This window comes from Aspergillus bombycis (assembly GCF_001792695.1).
Source record: "Aspergillus bombycis strain NRRL26010 chromosome Unknown contig00032, whole genome shotgun sequence".
Lineage (NCBI taxonomy): Eukaryota > Fungi > Ascomycota > Eurotiomycetes > Eurotiales > Aspergillaceae > Aspergillus > Aspergillus bombycis.
This window is the reverse complement of record NW_019170034.1, coordinates 90,468-114,645: the sequence shown is the minus strand read 5'-3', so window position 1 is coordinate 114,645 and position 24,178 is coordinate 90,468. Positions and strand designations below refer to the sequence as shown.

The window sequence follows — 24,178 nt, the reverse complement described above, 5'->3', positions numbered from 1 at the left end:
GGGCGTGTATACACAAATGCCTACCTGCATGTCAAGCATAATGTCGAAACCCAGAAACCAACAACAATAACCCCATACTTGTCTAAAAGTCCGGCCCAATCTAGCCTGGTTCCATTCCATATTTCCTGAAGGACGAATTCAGGTACCAATCAGGCGATAAGATAAGCCACCAAGTGGAGAAAAGAAGTTGAACCCCTCTTTAAATTTAAATTTCTCGGACATTAAAACAACAAGGACACCCATCTATACCAAATCCCATCATCGGTATTTTTAAGTATCCTTGTCAAATCGATAAACCCCAAAGCCACCCAGAATGGCCGACGCAAACAAGCTCCAGACCCTCGACACCCGCATGAGCGAGCTCCTGGCGTACGTTCTCAGAACATCACTCGTTTCTTTACCTCTCAACCATACTTCAAACCCACCTCAAAGAGACAAAAACAAAACATGACAAAACAACAGTAACCACGACCAGCATGGACTAATCAAAAAACATCTCAAACAGGGCCATCGAATCCCACCCAATGATGGCAGGCAGCCAACCCCACCCAACAGGCTTCTATATCCATGACTTCATCCGCAACACCCACAACAAGGTGCGGAGCATCGACGCCCAGAAACTCCAGTCGGCAGACCCCGCCACCGTCAAAGAGTTCCAGGATATCCGGGGCCGCAACGTGCTTGCGGAGCAGCTGATCGAGGGTAGCGGGCCGATGGCACAGATGATGCTCATGATGGGCGGAGGTTCGCTCGACTTTGGTGATGCAATCAAGCAGAAGGCTCAGGCGGTTAATGCTGTCTAACCCTTGGACATGTTTTGGTTTTGGGGTTGTGGTGCGTGTATGAGATGGGATCTATTTGGAATTGAAACTGGGGGCTTGATTGACTCCGTTTCGGGGTTGTTGATGTGTCCAAGTTTTTAGAAGTATTTCTTTGGGACACAACATGCCATTTGGCTAGGCAAGAGGCGTTTATCCTTTTGTTTTTCCCCTTCCCCTTCCTGTAACAGTGACGACACCAAAGCCATAGTGGCTATGCTGTGTATGGCATTGAAGAATACTACAATGTACTGGCGTACAAAGCTAGCTTAACACGGGGGGAATTTCATGCATCTCGAGTGGTAGGTGGAAAGAGGAGCACCGACAATGCTAGTACTGACCCCGTCGCTCCAAGCTACCTCTACTGACCGGACTAGTCCTCCTCAGTCTAGTGGAGAGGTTGGCTTTAAATTACGGCCTCTTCGAACGTCCAATTAATTCCCAGGGTTTGCACCACATGGGAGAGAACTTGGAGAGCCTGCTGGCTACGTCTGGATTAGTTCAATCTTAGTGTGAACGGGACGTGGGAATAGTAAACTAGTCGGCGTTCTTTGAATGAAAACTAGGGAATAACCGAATGTCGAAGGAAAGTTAGAAATAGACCACCGGTGCGGGTATATTGCCTATTCTAAGTTCTTCAATTGAAGGAGACCGAGACCCGGAATTGAAGATGGAGGGGGCAGAGAAAGTCCGTATCTTCTACGGCGTAACCAGCAGTACATGTTTAAAGACTCCACTGTGGAGCAGCCACCTCTCTATGCTACGGAGGATTAAGAGGCCTAAGACGGATGTGGCCTAAACAGGACTCCACCGCCCAAAGCAATGTACGGCAGTGGCTGCTTGCATCTACTCTACAGTGGGACCAGGTATTTACGGGGATCTCTACAGGGGTACTACCAGGGCAATCCACGGCGTAATCTGGAACATGAATACAATTGCATAGCATCGAGGGATGTACACGGCTTGAACGTCCGGATCAGATAGGCTAGCCTACAACAGGACCGTATTTCTACATCCTGCCAGGACCAAGCTCTATCTGCCTGACTGGATCCAAGTTGCACCCGTAGTCACATCCGCCGTCCTAGCAATGCCAGCAACCAGTTATTCATCTTCGTCATAGGGGAGGATCCACACTCAAATCCCTTGACATCCGAATACGTGAATCAACCGGCAACGCTCATGCAGATATGCCCCATGGTGGGATCCACCCGCCATATCCTTCCATGACGGGAAAGGTGTCGGGAGAAGATCATGTCGTACGGATCCCACAGCATAAACAAGAATAAAAGCAAACAACGTTTCGATAGTAGTCAAAAAAGAGGCAAAGGTTGATATAGTATGGACCGATCATTGCCAGATATCCGGAACTCCCTCCATGTACGCTTTTTGGTGGAAACTTGGTATAGAAATGGCTGCGCCTGCTTGGGTACTTCTCATTTCCCTTCGAACCTTTGTATTTTTTGAGGGGTTTTCTCGCAAGGGGGCGAGGACTCCATCTTCTATCTGAGTTTTGCTCAAAGAAAAGATTAGATTAATCCATCGAAAAACGCCACATGTCTTTCATCATCGCTCCAGCCTGGTTGCGTCGTGACATCTACTTTCTGCGGAAAGAGCAGCCCTCAGTGAGACGGGCCTTGCCACCGGTGGGCTGGCAGAGGACGGTCGAGCAGCCGGCGCAGACGACGACGGTCTGGGCGTGGGAGAAAACGGTGGTGATGGTGAAGCAGCCGGGGCACTTGACGTCCATGAAGAAGGAACGGGGAGCAGGCACAAGTTGCTATTAACATCCGGGGAGTACCAGTCAGCCATCCAACCCACCAACTCTGTCGGTTCCCAGAATTGGTGTCTTATCATACCTTGAGCTTGTGCTTGCGGGCCTCGGCCTGAGGCGTAGGGTTGAGAAGGTCGACCGCGAGAACCTGTCGGGGGAGAAAAAAATTCTTGTTAGCAGCGTGGCCTTGGATGATTTCGATGGAAGCGGACTTCGGGAGGCGACGGCGATGGCGAGCACGAGATGAAAGAGTCGCACTCCTTATCTTTGCTTATGTCGAAGGATATCCGCGAGGTAATGGGCTGGACAAAACGGGGCAGAACCTACCATCTTGACGAGACTAAAAGTCGATCAGCGATAAAAGTTGAATGGTGCGCTGATGGAGATGGCCTGCTTGAAGGGTGAGGAACGAAGAAGGTGGTCTCGTGGAGAGGGCAAACTCTGAAGGGAATTCACTGCTCCCGTTCAACCCACTGGCCCTTTCTGGGAAAATAGGGCTCAAGCCCTCGCTAACACTACTTCTTTGAGGAGTCTTGGCGCGTCCGGCAGCTTTACCCCGTACCGTTTCGAATCTCCCCCAATCAGCGGCCGTCATTCTGCTTACCTCACGGGGCTCAGGTGCCCAAAGGTCCTTTCCCGAATGGACTCTTCCAGAGCCATCGCATTGTCGCCATCGTCATTCCTCTACTTCTACCCCCCACGGTACTTGTACGGTCCCTCTCGTCCCATGGATCCTTGACCCGATCTGGCAACCAGGCATTCGACATTTTGCCCCAAGATCACGTTACAGCATTAAGGTAGTATTTCTCTATCAACCTAATCAAACATTTTAGACACCACATGTGACACAAAGGTTTCCAGCCCATATGCATCGCAGGATGAATGGCCCGGCATCTTTGCTTTAGTTTTTATACAGCCTGACTCCCAATCCAGAAAGCCAACCCAACGCTCCAATGCCTTGACCCGAAACATGAATCCAGCAAACTTAAATCAGAAAGAAGAAACTCTCACCTGTGTATGACACACTCGCCATGGGAAGCTGAGACGCGGCGGTCTTCGCATAGTTGATATGCATTCAAAATCTTGGCACTCTTATCTCTCAGCTCATCTTCTTCTCAACTGCATCAACTTGTCCATTCGCAGTTTGCTTCTCAACATAGGGGTGCTTGATAGTGAGGCACCAGATGTCGATGTAGTCACATATCGTGGTGATGATGTCGTGCTGTTATCGGATGAGCCTCGAGAGCAAAGGAGCATGTGGGGACATGAGGGACTTACAATGAAGCTTCCATAAACACCAATCGCCAGACCGAGACACGCGTAAACGAATGCAACCTGACCGTCTCCGCCGCCAAGTGCGCTGGGCCACAGACCGAGAATGGGGCCAGCGCTGTCAAGAACAGCAAGAGCAAGGGGGCAAAGAAGCACGTTGAAGTAAGGGAAACTGGACTTGACCAAGTGTGCAGTGATCATCCTGCCCACTGCGTATGCGTTGACCAGACCCACGTAAAGGGCAAATGTGACCATGTAGTTCTCCAAGATAGTCGGTTGAAGATAGAGATAGGCCGGCACGAACACCCACACCGCAACAAGAGGCAGGAGACCAAAGAGTGGTGCAATGGGGTCCTGTCCACGCTCTTTCCGAATTTGCATGACATGCACGATACTCGATCCAACGGCGAAGAAGAGCACAATCGCGCCGTAGACCAGATACCACTGCGTAAAAGGCATATCATACACCTGCTCCGGGATGGCATCCAGTTTTGGAACACCGACGGTTTCCAGCATTGACTGATGCCAGAAGCTACCGCCTCCCATGTAGGCCGTGAGGCCAAAGACGAGGCAAAGTGTCAGGACACCCTCCACGGGGCCAGAGATAATGCCAAGGGTAAGCACTTGGGTGTAGTACTCATCCCAGGTCTGAACGTAGAATGTCATGGTTGCTGTTTCACGTTAGCCTCTTGAGGACTGCTTCCGGGCGCGGAATACAACGTACATCCCCAAAGGGTCACGACAGTAGCCCATGACTGGCCGAAGTTCATTGCCGCACAGAAGATCAGCACTCCCAAAGCGGTGTTGCACGCATCAACGCCTGTAGGATGAACGATGAATTAGTGCCGGTTTGCCATCTAAGGGTAGATTTGCCTCACTGTGGTCAAACAATTCGCCCAGAGGACCACTTTGCTTAGTTCTCCGCCTGTTTTGAGAGGATTAGCGTTGTAGAACTATTAAGTGATGGACAGAGAGGCCATACGCTTGAATACCGTCTACGCCGTCAAATGTCTGGTACAAGAACAATCCCACGGCGCAGCTGGCATAAACCCAAGATGGGCAGTCTTGGTCTAGAGTAGGATTGTACCAGAGTATCGTGAGGAAGTTGATTACCACAAAGAAGAAACCAGTTAAGGTGATCTACCAGTCTTCAGTTATTTCCCGTTCTTGCCATGAGTCGGAGAATTAAAGACTTACGGCGTTAGGACTAAGGCAAGCAGGCTGTTAGCCAGGCCGGATACCAGTGGGAATGAAGAAGCGTCACTACTCACGCCATACTCATGGGGAAACATTTGATCACGACATTGTTATAGAATGGTTTCAGGACATATCGGCTTATTAGCGAGTGGTCGACGCCGGCATAGCGGTATTCCCGCAACTTGGGCAGCTGATGCTGCCGGATGTACACCATGTTGCGTTGGTCTTGTTCTCCAGGGAGAAACTCTTCTTGTCCGTCCGGCTACAAAGAGTACGGTGGGAAGAAAGATTTTTGCTTGTTTTGCTTGGGGCCTTGGAGCTTTACAAAGATAGCGGTGAAATTAAGGACAGTAAGGCAAGGTGTCACTCCAAAAGGGGGTAGAACAGGACTAGAGACGAGGGAAAGTCTGGGAGTAGTTGTTGGGCAGTCGAAAAGACCCAAAGATAGAAAAGGAAGTCAAAGACAAAAGGAAGAAGCGAAATACGAGCGAGACGAAAGAAAAACAGGATACGCGCAGCTCTTGTTGATTGATGTTCCCTTTTAGTACTAAATTTTTAGTAGGCATTAATTACTTTCTTTTTTTTTCTGCCGGTCAAAAACCGCTGTTACAGACATGCCGCGCGGGGAGTCGCAAATGAATCCGACCTTCGAAGTTACGAGAGTCGTCAGAATTGAAGTTGGTGGAGAAATTCCGCCGGCTTCGGCAACCCACGTGTGTCCTTTCATTCGCTGGATGTATTTTTGTTGGGAGGACTGGGTCCATCTCCCAAGACCACTGTGCATCGCACAGATCATGGTCACTTTCCTGATCGTCGTCCATCATTTGCAGAGAAAAGAGGGGTAGAGAAAGCATGCTAGTAGCAACCCGAGGCAGCATATGAAGTCCATCGGGAAAGAAATAATGTGACACACGTAAACTTGAGGGAAAGACTGGTGGAACAATGTTCCCGAATCCATTTCTAAATACAACGATAAACGAAATGACGATAATGCTAGTGCGGATTGAATACACTAAGAGCCCTATGGCTGCTTTAGTTGAAATTCGATAGTGGATAGTGGAGCGACCAAGCTTTCCGTACTCCGTAAATAATGCCCGAAACTTGGAGCAACCGTTACATTCTTCCCCCAGAGATCGGCGGACTCTGTTCTCCAAGCCATGCAGTGTACTTGCGCCCCATTGATCTCGGTCCATGCACAACCTTGATGCTTGGTTTCCTTCAGTAGAGTGTTTGCCGTGAACTGGGCGCTCCCCAAGGACCTTGCCTATCATCGCAAATCGACTTGGACTATGGGGTGCAATGCACTTAGCCAACGGGGCTCCATGGCATAGGAATCAGAATCCGGCTCTGCATGCTTTGGATGAGAGGGACAGTTTTGTGCACCGTCTCTGCCCATCCTTCGATACCCCATGACTGCTCCCGGCGAATCTTGCGTTCTTCAAGATTCGCAAATTGCCACAGGTGGTGCACAGTGTTCAAGTCGCCAATCTGAACAAACCAGGCGCCGACTCCCTCCATGACTTCGCGGCGAGCCCTGAGGCCCGTTCGCCAGTGCGATTCCCACTCTAAGAGGTTACCGGGGTGAAGAGTGTAGGATCGGAGTTCGAAAAGACCGCCTAGTCGTCGGGGTGGGGTCGTTGGCCAGAACGAGAATTCCTGCATCAGCGACGTCTTCTTGCTCTTGATCAAGCTCTTCAGCTTGCGGTCAAATTCAGGAAACTCCGGATGGCAGGAGATGTTGTGGAGGGATGCATGATAGCCCTCGTACCGTTGGTATTCCCAGATATGGACTGCAGAGCTAGTATTAGCATTCTGACTCCGCAAACATGGCATGTATGGGGCCAGGAAAGGATCAGGTTTGATTGGAGATACCAAAAGTGTCATTATCCCCAACTTGCGTCCGCCAGCTTCCCACCAGATTCACCCTGTTTTCCTCAGTGCCGGCCATGCGGGGGTACCACTGCCCTACCAAGTCAACATATTCGTCTACTCTATCAGGCTTAACCTCGTGGAAGACGATCGAGTGAACGTATTTGCCGCGAGCGAGGACCTGGGAGAACGAGCGTTCGATATCCTTGTCGAGTTGCTGCCCTTCCTTCGTTCCGTAGATGAGTGAAGACAAGGGACCGCGCTTGGGCGATTGATTGGCTTCTTGCTGTTGTTCCTCTCCTAGAATACGGTGGGTAGAAAGTGAGCCCAATGCCTTATTATCAAGAACTTGGGCAGCGTCAAAGACAGCAGGGCTATAGTTACTGCTCGCATTGCTCGCACCCGGAGCAGTGGGAGCGGTAGCGTACTCACGGAAGCGATCACGGGACACAGGGGATGATGAGGCAGAGGCAGAAGCAGAGGCATCGACAGACTGACTCTCTTGCTGTACTTTCTTTTTGCGAGCCACCTCCAAATTCTCGCGGAACTCCTTCTGACGCACAGCAAATTCCTCGGCTGAGGTGGGGGTGATATCGCGAATGGAGGGAGCGCGGTAGGCAGCAGCAGAGGAGCTCAAAGGCCGGACCAGCGAGGACACCGGTCGGAAAATGCGTGGTGTGAGCATGCTTGTTACTCGTATACAAACTAAATGCCGTGCAGATAAATAAAAAAAATGCTGTGACAAATGCTTCTGGCAGAACAGAAAAAAAGGGCAACTTTCGAAAACAGAACAACCACAACCGTTGGTTAGCAGCGAACCAAGTTGACAACACAACGAGTAGACACAGCTATGAAGAGGATACAAGAGGGGATTTAAGAGAGGGGGAGAATGTGGAAGCACAGACGAAGGACAGGGGTAAGGTTGCTGTCGACACGCGATGGCTTGCCGAACGGTTAAAAGGGAGGTGTTGCAGGGGTTACACTCGAATCAAATGAGAGCAGTTAGTTTGTTCGTCAGCGATGGTCAGGCGGAGAAGAGTAAATCCAGACGATGGCTGCCGGATACTGCCCACGGATCGTGACAGGTTGCAGAGTTAGTAAATTATGTGACACACGGATTGCAGAAGATGGAAGAGCTGATAGGATGGTAGGTGTAAGAAGGTCGAAGACGAAAAGCTGGGGAAAGCAGCTTGAGTGCGGGGAAGGAGTCTTGACTCTGGCAGTCACGACACCCAATACTACTAGTACTACTAGTAGTACTTGGTACAGCCACACTTGCGGATTGGGCTGCTTGGGGGAAGCAACGTCACCAATTGCAGTCAATGCTTAGAAACATATGATCCAGCTGCAATTGAACAATAACTCCGACATTATCAGTCTCTCTGTAATTTGCTACATTCTCGTCGATCTTCAATGCGGTTTGCTCCATAACTTAGGTTACTATGACGAAAACGACGCTTATCCTGCTCCACGTCTATTGATCTCAAACATGGCGAGACAACTCTTTTCCTAATATTGGGGGCAAACTAAGCCACTTAGGATCTGCAGGAGTATTTCTACTAGGAGTAAGGGGGATAATTTACTAGAACCAAGTATTATTGCCATGTACTTCCAATTACTACTAATATTCCTGCCCATTAAGAGCTCAAATACCCGATGACGTCGAAGGGAAAGCAGCCACCGCCAAATGGTCCGAGCTCGATCCGAGCCAAAACAGACTAGTGCTTCCGGCTCAATGCGGTTACGACCGTCGAATCCCCGCCACAGCTTCACGGGAACAACGCTTCGCTTTTCCCTCTCTTTAGCGGCTCAGCCTGTATCGATAGCTAAGATCGACGATCGGAACCTCTGTGTGAACATTGTGCAACATTATATGACTAGTGTCGTATATACTGTGCCGGCGCTATGACGGATACCTTGAACCCTCCCCTCTCATATGAGGCATCTGCCACGACAACCCATCCACATGTGGCAACTACGTTGCCCCAAGAGGTCATCGCATGCTTGAAGAATTCACGATTTGTAGGTTTCCACTCTAAAATTGATTTATATTGGCCTTTGGTTATTTTATGGAGACAACGTCTTACTCTCGCTAGCTTCACCTGGCAACATGTGACGGTCTGACCCCTCATGTCTCTCTCATGTCCTATACCTACCTGCCCTCGACGCCTTACGACCAGTATCCAACGATTATCATGACCACAAATCCTTCCTCTCGCAAGACCAATCATCTTCTGACCAATCCGCGAGTTTCCCTGCTTGTCCACGATTGGGTGTCACACCGTCCGCCCACTCGTGCACCCAACCCCGGAGGTCAGCGCGACGGATCCCCGCCTCCGGCTGCGACCCGTTCGTCCTTGGCCAGCCTCCTGTTGAATCTGAACACGAGCGCATTATCAAGCATCTCTACCACCATCGCCGGTTCGGCTCGTGTGCTGGAGCCTGGCTCTGAGGAGGAGGCTTGGTGCAAAGAGCAGCATCTGGAGAATAACACTTTCGAGGAGGAAATGGGGCTCTTCGGCCAGCAGCAGCAGCAACAACCCGGCCAACGGAGGCCCAGCATCGCTATCGACGATGACGTCCGGGTGGTCACCGTCCGGGTACGTGAGGGTCGAATTGCAGACTGGAAAGGAGGCGTACGGGACTGGCAGGTTGTCCTGGAAGGTGAAGGCCAGTCTGCGCCGCTGGTCAATGGGACTTTGGAGTCGCAATAGCTGTAGTTTCTCATGTCGCGATTGAGTCTATTTTCCATGAAATTTTATCGAGTGGCTGACAGTCGAGCATTATGATTGACGTGCATTGAACCCTTTCTTTTTCCGCACGTGTACAATATGACAACATCACTGCGATATCTAAGGCGATGACTCTAGCATTCCCCCCAGCTTGATATCTACATAGCCGAAGATCATAACTGGGCGGTTCAACCCCTACAGGTCTAGTAATGCGTAGTACAAGGACTAAACGAAAAAGTACCTATCAGACATCAAACAATACCTACCATAAAGTAACCAAAATAAAATTCACTCAACCCCTCGTCCTAAAACCGATCACCAATAACCGTCGACATCATCAATCACATGATCACATCCCAATACTACTACTACATACTCCACACAATACAATCAGACCTACCAGTAATGCCAATCAACCTCCAAATACAACAACACCACCGAAAACCGGCCAAAAAGCCTCAATCGCACGCAACCAGACAATGCGCCCCTAACCAGATACACCACACTACCGAAAACCCAACAAAATGCGTCTCGCCCACCTCCACATCCCAGACATAACATCGTTCACACGGGTCTCCAACCTGCAACAAACGCTCACAACACGACTCCTCGCCCACAAAAAGCTCACTCCCAAAGAAACCCTGCCAACCACAGACCCCATCCAACCCCCCGACCCAACCATCATAACCTTCACCCCGAACCCCGTCTATACAACGGGCCGCCGCGACCTCCCACCCTCCAACACAAGTCCCACAGCACAGCTCTCGCTACCCCCGCCGCTTGAGCCGATCCGCTCGCTCCTCACCTCCGCCAACGGCGCAGAGTACCATCCCACGCTACGCGGCGGGCAAACGACATACCATGGCCCCGGGCAGATGGTAGCCTATACAATCCTCGACTTGCGGCGGTTGGGACTCACGCCGAGGTGCCATATCCGGGTACTGGAGAATAGTGTTGTGGATGTGTTGCGCGGGTACGGGATCCGGGGATTGATTACGGAGGATCCGGGGGTGTGGGTGCCGCCGGTGAGCGGGGAGGGAGTGCCGAAGAAGGTCACGGCGGTCGGGGTGCATCTGAGGCGGAATATCAGTAGTTATGGGATTGGGTTTAATGTGACAGAGGAGCCGATGTGGTGGTTTAAGCAGATCGTGGCGTGTGGGCTTGAGGGGAGGGAGGCGACGAGTTTGGAAGGGCAGGGGGTGCCTGGGGTTGAGATTGGCGAGGTTGCGGAACGGTTTGTGAGTGCCTTTGTGGAGAGAATAAATCAGGATTTTGCTTGTGGTGAAGGCGCGAAGGGGGAGAAGATTGAAGGGGTGTATAGGGTTACGGAGGAGGATGTGCTTGGAGTGGATTAGGTGGTTTGTTGGCGAGTTTGTATAGACAGCTTCAGAGCTGTGTAGATTATGCTATGCAGCTGGAACCCAAAATTAGAGTCATCAATTGGTAGATAGTACACATCCGCAAGTCTAGCAATAGTAATAAATAGAGCCGATTCTCCCGGCCTTCTGCCTTTGACCCAGAAACACGATACCAGGCAGTAGAAATATCCAGTTGATTAATGCGTGATCGCCGGGGTCCATTCCAAGCTGAGTCAGTTCGTTTTTTCCAGAATATTAAGCGTACATAATTAGGAAAGAGGTTGCAGCGAAGTATATATATAAAGAAGAGAAAAAAGCAAATAGCCACACAAATAAGCTGAAGAGCTGACATCGTAATAAAGAACATCAGTTGCACTCAGTTTGGGACGTTTGCAGCTCATCGTGGACTGTCCCAAAGGGCGCAACTGATAAGAAACAAATCAAAGGGTATACGAACAAACGATAGAGACCGTCAAAGACGCTAAAAGTTGCAACGGGAGAACCGTTTACAGGATGACACATCCTTCCTTGGAAGCGTTCGATCCCGAGACTTTCACTTCAAGGGCAACCTTGGCTGCTTCGTAAAACGTCTCCATGATGCCGCGATTCTGAACGGCAGAGCATTCTGTCATTGGATGGTTAATAGGACTCATTCTCCCAAACCACACGGCATCAACATGACTTACCCAAGTACTTCACAGCACCGATTGCCTTCGCCTTCGCTAGACCTTGCTCGTACGTGATAGCGTTCGGGTTAGGGTTCTCAAATTCATCTTTTCTCAAGTCACACTTGAGCGCTGTGAGAACCATCTTAACACCGGGGCAGTTATCCGTAATCTCCTCGACCCATTTGGTTGCGACGTTCTCGAAAGAATCCGGGCTGTCAACCTGTATTCGAGCATTTAGTCGATGCCCACCGATCCAAGGGCGCAAGGGTTCCTCACGCTGAAACAAAGCATAATCACATGTGTGTCCTCGTACGATAGCGCACGCAATCGGTCAAATTCCTCCTGGCCAGCGGTATCCCAGAGCGACAATTCCATGTGTACATTGTCGACAAAGATATCTAGACAGTCATGAATATACGAATTGGACATGAAAGGGGCGAAAGCGATTACCGTGGACATAGTTTTCTAGAGGGGTCATGATTAGCAAGCGCGAACGATTAGGAAGGGGCTAAAGCACGTACCAAAGACAGTCGGCTCACTAGGTAGGAGTAGCAAAGTCAATATCGCAGAGTGCATAACCGTGTGAAAAGAGCGTGTATCTTACTATACTGTTGGGAAAAACCTATAAACCAAGGATTAGTGGACCTCGTGAAGAGAAAGGACGGGAGAAGTTTATTACCCTCTTGTGAACACATTCAAGGCCGAAGTCTTGCCACAAGCACCGTCACCTCTAATCCAGTGGTTAGAACTCTATCCTCCGAGTGGTGAGAGTCGCAGGTTTTACTAACAGCAGCACCATCTTCCGACGGACAACCGTCTGACGTCCGCACAAACCCATCGTGGAAGGATAGTATTCAAGAATTTGGTACGGTATGCGCGAGGAGTAGCGACAAGGGGGGAAGGGATACGATCAATTAGGTCTGAGGTCGGGACAGGCGTATATATCTAGAATATCTAAGAGAAATATGGGATAAAGAATAATTTTTGCACTTCAGTGATAAGCAAATGAGAAGTTTGTGGCACTGGTGGTGAGGGAAGCAAAGCCACCGGTCATGGGCCGTGCAGACGATGTCATCGGACCTTGAAAGGGTCAGCGAATGAGACGATCCTCATCTGCCAAGGACTCAGGTCTAATTTCGCCTCGCCGGGGTGCCTGAACCTCACAAAGTATTCAGGACTCATAATATATGCCACACACTGGACATCAAACTATGTCGCAAGCTTATTGTTGGTGGGATCTCAGTGGCTGTGGTATCCGCATGTGCTCCATATATGGGGTTTTGTCTTCTGGTACCTACTTACACAAGCTTCAAACTAAAGAATGGCTTTGTCTTACTTATTTGGTCTTTTCTTTACTCTTTTTTTTAACTTCGCTACATTGTATGTATATTCCAATGATTAGTTCTACGTGACTCAACTAGCATTTACATATTCATATTAGAATAGGGTAGAAACAAAGAGGTTCAGCTTTTGACGCAATTACTTTCTAGACTTCTCCAGTGCCGTCATCAAGACTGCAGTGCGCCCAGTTGATACCGCGTCTCCACTGTCTTAACTTGAGGTTATAAATTTAGAAAACATAGCCTACCACCATGATAGCACTTTCCAATGACGAATAAATCACAGGCTAGCTGATGGATCACGGACAATCCTTCTACGTTGCAATTATTATAATGCAGTGATACAGCATTTGCTCACATTTTCCCGTCATATCTCAACAACTATATATAGTAAATATCTTTATAGTAAAATATCTTCAGTCTGTAAATATTCTAGAGCATATCACACTGCAACGCGAATTATCGTCTACATTACCGGTCCATTCTGGATTTTGGAATTTGACGACGCCTCTATGTCGTCTGTGATATCTAATAAGGCGATATAAATATATATTACCTTCATATACGCATCGACGTATGTTGTGCGACATCGGTCCTCTCACGTTTCATGTGGATAGTTGGCCAGTTCAGACGAAAACAGGAGTATTAGCCTATAGATTATCAATCAGGTCTAGATAACCAAAACAATGAGGTACTGCAAATAGTTCCAGATCAATTCCTGATCAAGAAAGATTGAAAAGTACGGTCGGACCCATCGACCATGAACTAAGTCAGCCGTAGCGCGGGGAACGTAAAGAAAGAAGGTGGTTGACAACCCCGGCCTCCGATAGGCTGCCGGCAAGCTCCATTTGTCTCTCACACTCTCTTCGACGCCTACTAGTATTATCTATCGCAACAACAACAATAACTGAACGACTTTCACGTGTACCCTTACGAAATCCCTTGGCCACCCCCCCCCGAAACTCATAATACCGACAGACAAGAAATACCCGAAACTACGAAAACAGAGCTTCACAAAGCTATCCCAAGATGTCTGACGATGATGACTTCATGCAAGATTCTGGCGACGAAGAGTGCGTATCGCCCGCCTGATACGGTGACCGTGGGAACATATAATTGACTCCTGCTAGCTATGACTTTGAGTACGAAGATGCGGACGACGACGAGTCGGGTGACATCGGGATCGAGAATAAATACTACAACGCCAAACAAATGAAGATAGATAACCCAGAGGAAGCGATCGATGAGTTCCTGGAGGTACCGGCTCTGGAGCAAGAGAAAGGCGATTGGTAACTAGAATTTGCACTTGCCGGGTTGGCTGGACAGGCCGCTGATGTTATGCAGGGGTTTTAAAGGTCTCAAGCAGGCGATAAAACTGGAATTCAAACTCGGGCGATACAGCGATGTAGGTCTTTGTTTAGTGCCCTCCATGCGTCTGAATGCCTTGCTGATTGGTCTAGGCGGTTGAACACTACAGAGAACTCCTTACCTACGTTAAGTCGGCCGTCACACGAAACTATTCCGAAAAGTCTATCAACAATATGCTGGATTACATCGAAAAGGGCTCGGACGACGACAAGGCCTATCAGTGTATGGAAGAGTTCTATTCATTGACGCTACATTCATTCCAGAACACGAATAACGAGCGTCTGTGGCTGAAGACCAATATTAAACTGGCCCGCCTATGGCTAGAACGCAAGGAGTACGGTCAACTGAGCAAGAAGGTGCGGGAGTTGCATCGGGCATGCCAGCGGGAAGACGGGTCGGATGATCCCAGCAAAGGAACATACTTACTGGAACTATACGCGCTGGAAATCCAAATGTATGCTGAGACAAAGAACAATAAGCGACTCAAAGCCCTGTATCAGCGCGCCCTCCGTGTGCGGTCAGCGGTCCCGCATCCTAAGATCATGGGCATTATCCGGGAATGTGGAGGGAAGATGCACATGAGCGAGGAAAACTGGGAAGAGGCGCAGAGCGATTTCTTTGAGTCGTTCCGAAACTACGACGAGGCGGGTTCGATGCAACGTATCCAGGTTCTCAAATATCTGGTGCTGACCACCATGCTGATGAAATCCGACATCAACCCGTTCTATTCGCAAGAGACCAAGCCGTACAAGAGCGACCCCCGCATCTCGGCCATGACCGATCTAGTCGATGCCTTCCAGCGGGACGATATCCACGCATACGAAGCGGTCCTGAGCAAGAATCCAGATGTCCTGGCCGATCCTTTCATCGCAGAGAACATTGACGAGGTCAGCCGAAACATGCGGACTAAGGCAGTCCTCAAGCTGATCGCACCCTACACGCGATTTACGCTGGCCTTCATCTCCAAGCACATTAAAATCTCTATCCCGGAGGTCCAGGACATTTTGAGTTTCCTGATCCTAGACAAGAAGCTGAACGCGAAAATTGACCAAGAAAATGGAACGGTTGTCGTGGAAAGCACTAGTGACGTGGATCGACTACGATCCCTCGAGGAGTGGAACGCATCGCTTCGGACCCTTTGGCGGGCCACCTTAAATGACGGGGAAGGATTTAGGACGGATGAAACGTCTCAACTCCACGGGTTGAGAGGCGGGCCCCTCTTCCAATCGGGATTTGGCGATGAAGCACCACCTGCAGTGGGTTTACGTGCTGGGCGCCGATTACGGACTGGATGGAAGGGTAAAGGCTTAGGACACGGGCCCAAGGTTACAGGTGCAGGCGGATATTAAGTGTGTGTGGTGTAGTAGTAGTAGTAGTGATAGTAGTAGCAGCGGTAGTAGTGAGTGGGTGTGGAAAGAAGCAGACGAGCAGACGTAACCCTAGTGTGCTGCAGAGTTTAATAATGAAAAGGAATATACAAAGGCACCACCGGCCGATGGGAAACAATCAATGAATGAATGAATAAATGAACCAATCCACCAACAAGCCCCATCAAACTAGCTGACACTACAACAATCAATCAATCAAGCAAGCATACATACAGACATACATGCACTTGCCAACACAAAAGCCAGCAAAGCAAAAATAGAAAGAGAACCCGAGGGAAAGTTAAAAAAACGAAAAGGCGAACCAGGTACCAAAGGACACGCAAAAGAAGAAAGAAAAAAAATTCTGCAAGATGCATACACTAAAAGGACAAGAAGTCAGGAGGACCCAGTTTCATCACTCATCAGTCCTTTATCATCATCCATAGCTGTGCAGGCTGCGTCTGCGTCGCGGTTCAATGATAGGACCAAAACACCGTAGGGAAAGCAGTTGACGGTCCCATGGTCCACCTAACGAGAGGGGGATCCACAGAGACAACATCCGCGGTGGGGACCCGGATTCCACCTTTCGCTTGGGGTTGAAATGCTGGGCAAGAGTACTCCATATGCAGAGAAAGAAAAGGCACAATCAAAAGGGCCAAAAAAAAAGAGGGGGGGGCAACCAGACAGGCAGTAGACTTTGCAGATGCATGTAGATGTAAGGTTCGGTTTTGTTCTGTTCGTCTGTTTCCTTATGGATGGTCCAGGAATCAGATCCAGGAATGGATATTGTCTTACGAAGGTATACTCGATGTATAGCAGACTCCTGGGGTAACATCAAGGTTGACACCGGAGAAGATAATGACTAGTGACAAGTCGGATTCCCACCGGGAGTCAGCAGCTCTGATCAAAAGTTAGATATGGTCGAATGGAGACACGGGTCGTACCGACATAGCTAACTAAACGCCTTGCGTTAACTACATGGCTAATGGGATCAGTCAATGATTCAGCGAAGAAACCACAAAGACAGGGGTTCTACAGCAAGATGTAATATAAAAATAGGCGATCAACTAGCAGAAGCGGTAGCAATTATTGGCTGTAAATGGTGTGATGGGGAGGGGCATAACATCTGCCTCTCTCTCATGATAATTACTAGTATTGCTAACCTGAAAGGAACATGTCCACCATCGTCGCAACATAGGAGTACAAGTAGTAATAATTCATACAATTAATTATAGGGTACTGCGGCCGAGTGGAGTTGATAGTAAAAAAATTGCGCGTGTGTGTTCGTTAATTTCATTGTTTTCTTTTTCTCTCTCGCCTTGCCAAGAGGGAACAGAACCTGGTTACTGGAGTACTTTCGACAATTGGCCGCCTGCCATCGAATACTAGTTCGCCCCGCTGAAGGTTGGGCTATCGTGTTAGGAGGGGAACGGAGAAGTCCCGTGGGCCTTCTTTTTTCTTTTCCTTTCTTCTTCTTTTTTTTTTTAACCCTCTTTTCTCGATGCTTTTCATTGTTCGTTCCCGAGGCGCTTAGAAAAACTAGGGTTGAATTTTCTTTGCTGATTAGTGGATACAGGGACGGTGACGATAACGTTAGCTTATAATGTGGATATACATGATACATGCTCGGTAGACTTGGAGTTTGTTTGCTTTCTGGAGTCCATCAGCTACTAGAGGCTAGTACGGTAGTCAATGGGGTCCCTGCGTGTGCGATAGTGGTGCTATTGGACGGAAGCTATCACTTAACGTTTGGTGATGAGGTATGTTACTTACGTGTCGTTTAGGTACCTACTCAGTGTCAGAGTAGGTTCGGATAGGGATCGTTGTCAGGTACTTACCATTGGAAGGATCCTTAGCCTGTCATCGGCCACATCATATTAGCACTAGTTATACCGAATCTTCATCCTTGTCTGGACGGTTACGGCACCGAGGAATCTCCGGGGTTTGCATCCACCCACTCTTGACCTTAACTCTCTTGATTTAAGTACCTGGATTATGGATGTTGAGCTACTCAACCAGTCACCCATAGGCCACGAAAAATGAACCATATAGAAGTGGCAACATCCAACAAGCCTCCTTGATCTAAACTGTAGATAGTTGGAATATGATCGCGACTGTGATCACATCAGAACTCTAAGTACCGGGGTGATTTTCCTGTTGTGGGTGTCTTTCGTGCATTTGCGTAGGTTGTATTTGATTTTTTGTTGGCCGTGTTTCAAACTGTTTGTCCGTGTAAATTGACTGGGTGGGGAGAAAGAAAAGCGGTATTCCAGCACGCTGGGATTAGGATTGAGAGCCGGAACTCCGAATTCCAGTCCGATGGATATCTCTCTGTTGGCGGTTGATTGGGCTTGACAGTTGTGAAATAGAAATCATCCCGGCATTCAGGTACCCGAGGAGTATGTGCAACGGGGCGGGATGTAACCAGAGGGGAGAGGGAGAGAGAGACAGAGAGGCAACCGCTAGCAAGCGACCTAGGTAGGTACCTTAAGGTACTCCGTACTAGTAGTAAGTATAAGAAGCTCACGGACGAATACCAAATCACAAATCCGTTTGGGAGGGCAATGGCTTCGGAGCGACAGCCGAGGTAGCATATGCAAGCCTGCTTCTAGTTGGATCGAAAATCATTGTAGACGGTGGGAAGTTGAGCATGACGATTGGCAAATCCTAGACGCATACAGAAGAGAAGAGGAGAAATAATATGTTTTTTTGTTTTTTTTTAAAAAAAAAAAAGAAAGCGAATTTTCGCTCCAACCTGACAGGTTGGAGAAGCTGGTAGCCGAGGGCATGGGTGTGCCGGCCGGATGGGCCAGCGGGCGTCAGGCGGTTCATCCCACTGACCAGGATGGCTCGCGGTGGTGGTCTGATCTCACTATCTTACCTGGTGGCTCATGGTAGTTGAGTTATAGCGCTGCAGGTTATAGGGTGGTAGGGTACAATCTATAGGTGATTGGGGATGTCTATCCGCATAATCACGATCCTAGCGTGATCATCGTAACGTTGCTTCTTTGAGGCACTGACAATGTATCACGATCATTGGAGGCCTTATAGAGTAGCTCAACATTAACTTGACGCTGGGAATGGGTCTGGAATCCTGGATCGATCATCGAATACGACCGTGAATGGGACACAGGAATAGGGATGCGCCCACTGGAAAGAGCCCCCATCGGGCTTGTTAAGATAATCCATTATTTTCTCCTAAAGCGGGACACGCAAAGTTACCCGGGATCCTAAGCCAGTGAGCAAGTATCACTTACTCCGCACTCGTATGCTGCATGCAAGACGGCAAGTAACAGGGACCGACAAAAGGATTTTAGATTAGAATCGATTGCTAAAGTGTAACCCCCCCTTGGGTCGTCGTCTCTAATACTAGTCGGAGTTAGCAATGACCCAGTTCGTACTCCTCTTCCGAAGGCAGGACGGAGTATGGCGACTGAACTAGTGAGCTTGTTAGAGCGAATCTCAAGTTCTCGACAGCGGCGTTAGTTTCCGCTTAGTGTCGCTCCACCCAGCGTTTGTCATCCATGTCGGGACATGTGGCCGCTTTCCACTGCATGGGGATCGAGGGTGTTGCATTCAGATCGGGCGATTCCTCGTTGTGTCCTTCTTTGTGCCTATCAAATACGGAGATTACGGGTTGTCCGACTGAGTTTCTATGGTTGAGTTCTGCACAGACAGTTGCGATCTGAGCCCTCGGCTTAATCCCGTGGAGATGCTGAGGCGCAGGTAGACAAGACCAAGGAAAGAGGAATTCAAAAGCAGGAAAGGGAAATTAGAAATAAAAATAATAATAATAATAAAAGAAAGGATCTCGAGAAAGACTACTACCACCACTATCACCGAAGATCCCACAGCCCCCAATCGAACAAACACCGTTCGGCATTTGCATTGGATCCAATGTGACCGGATGGTCGTCCCGAAAACTGGATATTGTTTCATACTACTACATCCAGCAGAAGAAAGGGCATGGGGAGCTGTTTGCCATTTCATTTGTATTGAGCATCTTGTTGAGTCATAACCATGGGGGGAAATGCCAATAGTTGAAGAACAGGACGTTGGTATCAAGTTCATGATCCACATCTGCGAAATATCACCGGTGATGTCGGGTAAGTCAAGTCACCGTAACTAGTGTTTCTCCGTCCAATCATGGAGCAGCGGCATATTGTCAGTGCTACTAGTAGTAGTAGTATCGGGGTTCTTCCTGACAAGACGGCAGTAAGGTAGTTTGATCGTCTGTACGAAGTACATACCTCATATTGGTGGAAGATAGGAAGGGTAATAGATTAATAGATAGACAAGGGAAAGTTCAGTAACATCAGGGCCCTGAAAGAGGCAGAGACGCGAGGGGAAGGAAAGGAAGAAAACAAAAAAGAATATACAATATAATAATAATTAAAAAATAAAATAAAAAGATAAAACAAAGTAGCTTCTGGATGGATCGTCATTTGAGGATCCATACAAGTTCAAACCAACCACTTAACCGGTTGTTCCGCTGCACTTGCTACGCTAACTGACGTCCACCACCTCACCTCTATTCATGATCATTGATCATTACTTTCTCTTGATTAACCCTATTAGACTGGTGGTTCTGAGTAAGTTGAGTTCCTTTCTTGGTATATCACGCTCAGTCTTTTAAATAACAAGATCTTGAAATTTTTTGAAAAAAAAAAATATACTATATTTATTCTTATTCATATTCTAATTTTTTATTTTTTTTGTTGGTCATCACCCATCGGCTGCAGATTCTCATTATTGACATTTGAACCAGGGCCGAATTTCATTAGTTTCTACTTCATGTGCAGGTCATTTCATTTTTCCTTTTTTTTTTTGCCCTTCTCTCTTCTTCTCTCCCCACCCACAAACTCCATTCCCGCATCGTCCTATGACAGCCCCGTTGTAAGTAAGTCCACTGACCGTATTTCTTTTATTGGTTTGTGTGCTATTCAACTTGCCCATAATTTCTTATTTTTTTAACCCTCTGATCGGCTGCATTCCATGGATTACCTTCTTTCAAGGCTTCTGACTGGAGCAAACCGCGACTAGTGGTTTGTTTCTACCAACAAGACCCTATTAGTTTCACCACTAGCTAGTATTCCACTACTAAAGAAATCAAAACCCCGCGCTGTCCACCGATCCTCAATCAACCACGAAGAAGCTTCTCCCCACGAATGTGTCGGTGATATTAAATTCCCTTATTAAACCCAGATCGTCGTCCGACCCTATTCCAATTTCTCCTCGCTAGGTTCCTCGGATCCCTGTCATCTTTCCATCTTATTCCCGTTAGTATCTACTATTTTTTTTGAGCATCATTGATCTCACCCACCGCCTCCCCTTGACAGGGCAATAAAAGTAGCTTCCATCGCATCATTTCCTGCTACTACTACTACTTCATTCTACATATCCGCATACACACCTCAGGCACGTGTATGCACAGTTGTCGTAAACGAGACGTCAGAAGGTCTGAGCCCTTTTTTTCTTTCTTCCTTTTTGATTAGCATTGTTACTATATTTTTGCTCAAGTCCTATCCTTATCTTAATTGTTGTTTTGTGACGATGATAAATCAAACTGCCATGTCCTCCCCTGCTTCCCTTTTGATTTATTTATGGGTTTAGAATGGTTTTTTGTGTTTGATCTTCTATCACCCACCTTTCTGCTTTGATATAGAGTTATTAATTACCCACCTTTACAAAAACAAAAACAAAAAAAACCACAAAATCACCCCCTTGGAATCTTCGACCACTTTTCTTTCCACCAGAAGGGCACAGTGCCAGTAACTCTACCATTGGAGTTAACCCTTCAATCATTGGTCTTGGGTGGAATCCTTTCCCGATTTAACTTTCACTATCATTCGTTCTCGCTCCCATCCTTGTGACCATCACGAGGGGACAGACCATCGATCTAGAGGTCGTTCTGTCGAGTCGGTGGTTCATCAGAGAACGGTTGGATGTCACATCTGTGATATATGTGTGTGTGTGTGTGTGTGTGTCTGTGTTTAACTCTCGGGTTTACACACTGCTGGGGACCTAATCGTCAACTGCCTTTTCCGTCATCCATGCCGTCATTCCCTACCCTTCTTATCCATCCTCGTGCCCTCCTCATTGGCCTCTCTCGTTCGGCCTGGGATCTAGTTGTCCACTCTTGATGCTTTGTTACACAACCATCCACTCCGTGTGCGGCTGTGATTATTGTTCCTCCTCTCTATGATCACTTGCCTGTATCCCCCCCGTTATTGGTGCATCTGATTTTTTAGATCGTACCAGTTGCTTGGAATTCCTTCCTTACAAGCCGTTGCCTGGTCTGTGCGCTAAGATAGTAATGAGTAGGTTGTTGTCATCGTCGACGATCCGCCGAGCTGGTCCGGTCCAAATCCTCTCTGGGGCATAAGGCGCAGCAGGGGGCACAACTACCTTGCTTGGAAGATGCTTCTTTGTCTTGTGCGTATCTCGCTATGATCGTTGATGTTCCCTGTTGTTTTGAAGCAGGCTGACACTGTCGGATGTCATTAAAGACATCAAATTACTTGTGAATCTGCACCTGGAAGGTCCTTGAGGCTCAAAACTTCCCTGAATTTTATATGCGATGTCCTTGGCGGATGTCCCTTGGAATCACCCCGGTCTTCTGAATCATCCTCTCCCTGCTAGACAAGGCTCCACAACCAACTTATATCACCACCACGCTCCCCATTCATCAGCTTTTTTCAACCCCGGGTATTCCCATCTACCCAGTGCCGTACATCCTGGAAATTCCGCTTTCTTCAACATGAACACCCTCTCCACAGAAGAAATGGAGCGGTTCCAGAAATTGTCCAACGAGTTTGAACCGGATATCCAGGTAAGTCCTGCTGAGTCCAAAACTGACCATGCAGCGTAACTAACGCTAAATCAAGGGCCCTCTAGTGTCAACAAAACAACCAAGCACTGCGATCGCCATGGACTATGCGAGTGCTGATCCTACTTTTGTCGCAAAAACCAGCGTATGTGACTGCTCCTTGGAGTCCCTACGGAGCTACCGAATGCTAAATATCCCAACCATAGGCGCTTGCAGTAACCCACCCATTCTCCCGTATCATGAAAGGGGACGGCAACTGTGGCTGGCGAGGTGATGATCCTCGCATTTGAGATCTTGTACCACGCTGACTCACTTGATGCAGCTGTCGCATTCGGATATTTCGAGAATCTTTTCAACCTGCGCGACACGCTCCGACTGCGCCATGAGCTGGATCGGATCAAGTCGTTGAATTCGCTCCTTGATCAGGTTGGCCAGCAGGAGCAACTATATGATATTTTCGTGGATGCGACAGAAGAGCTCTTTAATCAAATATCAGACGCGATACAGAACGGCATCCGCGATGACTCCTTTCTTGTAGACGCTTTCAACAACGAATACAATTCGAATGCCATCATAACGCATTTCAGAGTCAGTAGCAACCCTTAAGTGCTGTCCTACTTCCTCCCTTGTGAACACCAGACGCTCGGAGCTTGTTTGGCCAACGATGATTGACTTTTGCGAACACAATAGCTTCTGACAAGTGCATGGATGAAACTCAACCCTCACCGTTACCAAGCTTTTCTCTCGCTGCCCTTGGACCAGTATTGCGCAACTCGAATCGACACGGTCAGAACGGAGATTGACGAAGTCGGCCTCCAAGCTTTGGTTGACGGTGTGATCGAGCGAGCTGGATTCGCTGTTGAGATCTTATACCTCGACCGCAGCGAAGGCGATGCAGTGACTCCTCACATGTTGACCCCCTCCCGGCCAAGTGTTGTGACCATTCGTCTACTATATCGCCCGTGAGTCGAAGCTTTGATAATGACCCTTTTCAAGGCCCACCAGATGCGCTAATATCTTATACAGGGGTCACTATGACTTGCTCTACCAGGCTGAACCTACTGTGAATATGGAACCTGTGGTTAATTATCAATACGCGATGACTTCAAACTACACCCCCTGGGACCAAGGCGCGCTCTCATTCGATGTAAATTCGAGTCTAATGTCAATTCCGAATCTCATGATGGATCCAACTTTTGGGCTTGGTCCCCCGATCCCTGCAGCACCGGCCAGTCCATTCGAAATCTCGTCGGCTCCTGATGTCTATCAAACTCCCATGCACACCTCGCCGCCTGTCCCTGTGGCATCACCGCCACCTCCTCGGATGTCAGCACCTCCGCCTATGAGCTCTTTACCCAGCCGCTCGTCCGATGGGCCACAGATTCGGCTAAATCCGCTGGTTATGAAGCCTAATCTAAGCCATTCTCTTCCAGTCACGACACCATTTAAAAAGTATGTCCGCTCCGTTGCAGACCTTCAAATGACGGGCACTAATATTTGGGTAGCTCTCCCTATAATCAAGCTCATTTCCAGAACCAAGACTTTGAGCCAATTCATTGGGAACCTAGTGAATCTCGCAAATGATTCTC

General features: G+C 48.4%; 9 protein-coding genes across 9 annotated transcripts; 5 read left to right on the top strand and 4 right to left on the bottom strand.

The window, feature by feature from the left end:
- Nucleotides 1-313: 313 nt before the first annotated feature.
- On the top strand, nucleotides 314-803 carry ABOM_004769 (uncharacterized protein; the record flags this gene model as incomplete). The annotated part of the gene is made up of 2 exons (XM_022531898.1): nucleotides 314-369; nucleotides 506-803. 2 exons carry the CDS (start codon nucleotides 314-316, stop codon nucleotides 801-803), a joined length of 354 nt encoding a protein of 117 aa, XP_022390128.1.
- Nucleotides 804-2,412: 1,609 nt separating this feature from the next.
- Nucleotides 2,413-2,919, bottom strand: ABOM_004768 (40S ribosomal protein eS27; the record flags this gene model as incomplete). The annotated part of the gene is made up of 3 exons (XM_022531897.1): nucleotides 2,413-2,595; nucleotides 2,675-2,737; nucleotides 2,917-2,919. 3 exons carry the CDS (start codon nucleotides 2,917-2,919, stop codon nucleotides 2,413-2,415), a joined length of 249 nt encoding a protein of 82 aa, XP_022390127.1.
- Nucleotides 2,920-3,688: 769 nt separating this feature from the next.
- On the bottom strand, nucleotides 3,689-5,272 carry ABOM_004767 (aminoalcoholphosphotransferase; the record flags this gene model as incomplete). The annotated part of the gene is made up of 7 exons (XM_022531896.1): nucleotides 3,689-3,811; nucleotides 3,868-4,532; nucleotides 4,586-4,681; nucleotides 4,740-4,786; nucleotides 4,844-5,001; nucleotides 5,059-5,068; nucleotides 5,133-5,272. The coding sequence occupies 7 exons, from the start codon at nucleotides 5,270-5,272 to the stop codon at nucleotides 3,689-3,691; spliced, it is 1,239 nt and encodes a 412-aa protein (XP_022390134.1).
- A 1,091-nt stretch (nucleotides 5,273-6,363) lies between these two features.
- ABOM_004766 (NIPSNAP family protein) lies at nucleotides 6,364-7,612 on the bottom strand (the record flags this gene model as incomplete). Its single annotated transcript, XM_022531895.1, has 2 exons — nucleotides 6,364-6,848; nucleotides 6,931-7,612. The coding sequence occupies 2 exons, from the start codon at nucleotides 7,610-7,612 to the stop codon at nucleotides 6,364-6,366; spliced, it is 1,167 nt and encodes a 388-aa protein (XP_022390133.1).
- A 1,220-nt stretch (nucleotides 7,613-8,832) lies between these two features.
- On the top strand, nucleotides 8,833-9,641 carry ABOM_004765 (pyridoxamine 5'-phosphate oxidase family protein; the record flags this gene model as incomplete). The annotated part of the gene is made up of 2 exons (XM_022531894.1): nucleotides 8,833-8,949; nucleotides 9,024-9,641. 2 exons carry the CDS (start codon nucleotides 8,833-8,835, stop codon nucleotides 9,639-9,641), a joined length of 735 nt encoding a protein of 244 aa, XP_022390136.1.
- Nucleotides 9,642-10,183: 542 nt separating this feature from the next.
- ABOM_004764 (lipoyl(octanoyl) transferase LIP2) lies at nucleotides 10,184-11,014 on the top strand (the record flags this gene model as incomplete). Its single annotated transcript, XM_022531893.1, has 1 exon — nucleotides 10,184-11,014. One exon carries the CDS (start codon nucleotides 10,184-10,186, stop codon nucleotides 11,012-11,014), a length of 831 nt encoding a protein of 276 aa, XP_022390135.1.
- A 509-nt stretch (nucleotides 11,015-11,523) lies between these two features.
- rho3 (Rho family GTPase RHO3) lies at nucleotides 11,524-12,523 on the bottom strand (the record flags this gene model as incomplete). Its single annotated transcript, XM_022531892.1, has 8 exons — nucleotides 11,524-11,642; nucleotides 11,704-11,905; nucleotides 11,962-12,083; nucleotides 12,136-12,150; nucleotides 12,207-12,223; nucleotides 12,290-12,307; nucleotides 12,365-12,415; nucleotides 12,474-12,523. The coding sequence occupies 8 exons, from the start codon at nucleotides 12,521-12,523 to the stop codon at nucleotides 11,524-11,526; spliced, it is 594 nt and encodes a 197-aa protein (XP_022390130.1).
- Nucleotides 12,524-14,054: 1,531 nt separating this feature from the next.
- ABOM_004762 (putative COP9 signalosome subunit 2 (CsnB)) lies at nucleotides 14,055-15,742 on the top strand (the record flags this gene model as incomplete). The annotated part of the gene is made up of 4 exons (XM_022531891.1): nucleotides 14,055-14,098; nucleotides 14,156-14,314; nucleotides 14,370-14,430; nucleotides 14,486-15,742. The coding sequence occupies 4 exons, from the start codon at nucleotides 14,055-14,057 to the stop codon at nucleotides 15,740-15,742; spliced, it is 1,521 nt and encodes a 506-aa protein (XP_022390129.1).
- Nucleotides 15,743-22,520: 6,778 nt separating this feature from the next.
- Nucleotides 22,521-24,173, top strand: ABOM_004761 (OTU family ubiquitin thioesterase; the record flags this gene model as incomplete). The annotated part of the gene is made up of 7 exons (XM_022531890.1): nucleotides 22,521-22,592; nucleotides 22,648-22,734; nucleotides 22,796-22,859; nucleotides 22,912-23,177; nucleotides 23,280-23,551; nucleotides 23,616-24,041; nucleotides 24,095-24,173. 7 exons carry the CDS (start codon nucleotides 22,521-22,523, stop codon nucleotides 24,171-24,173), a joined length of 1,266 nt encoding a protein of 421 aa, XP_022390132.1.
- Between the last annotated feature and the right edge of the window lie 5 nt (nucleotides 24,174-24,178).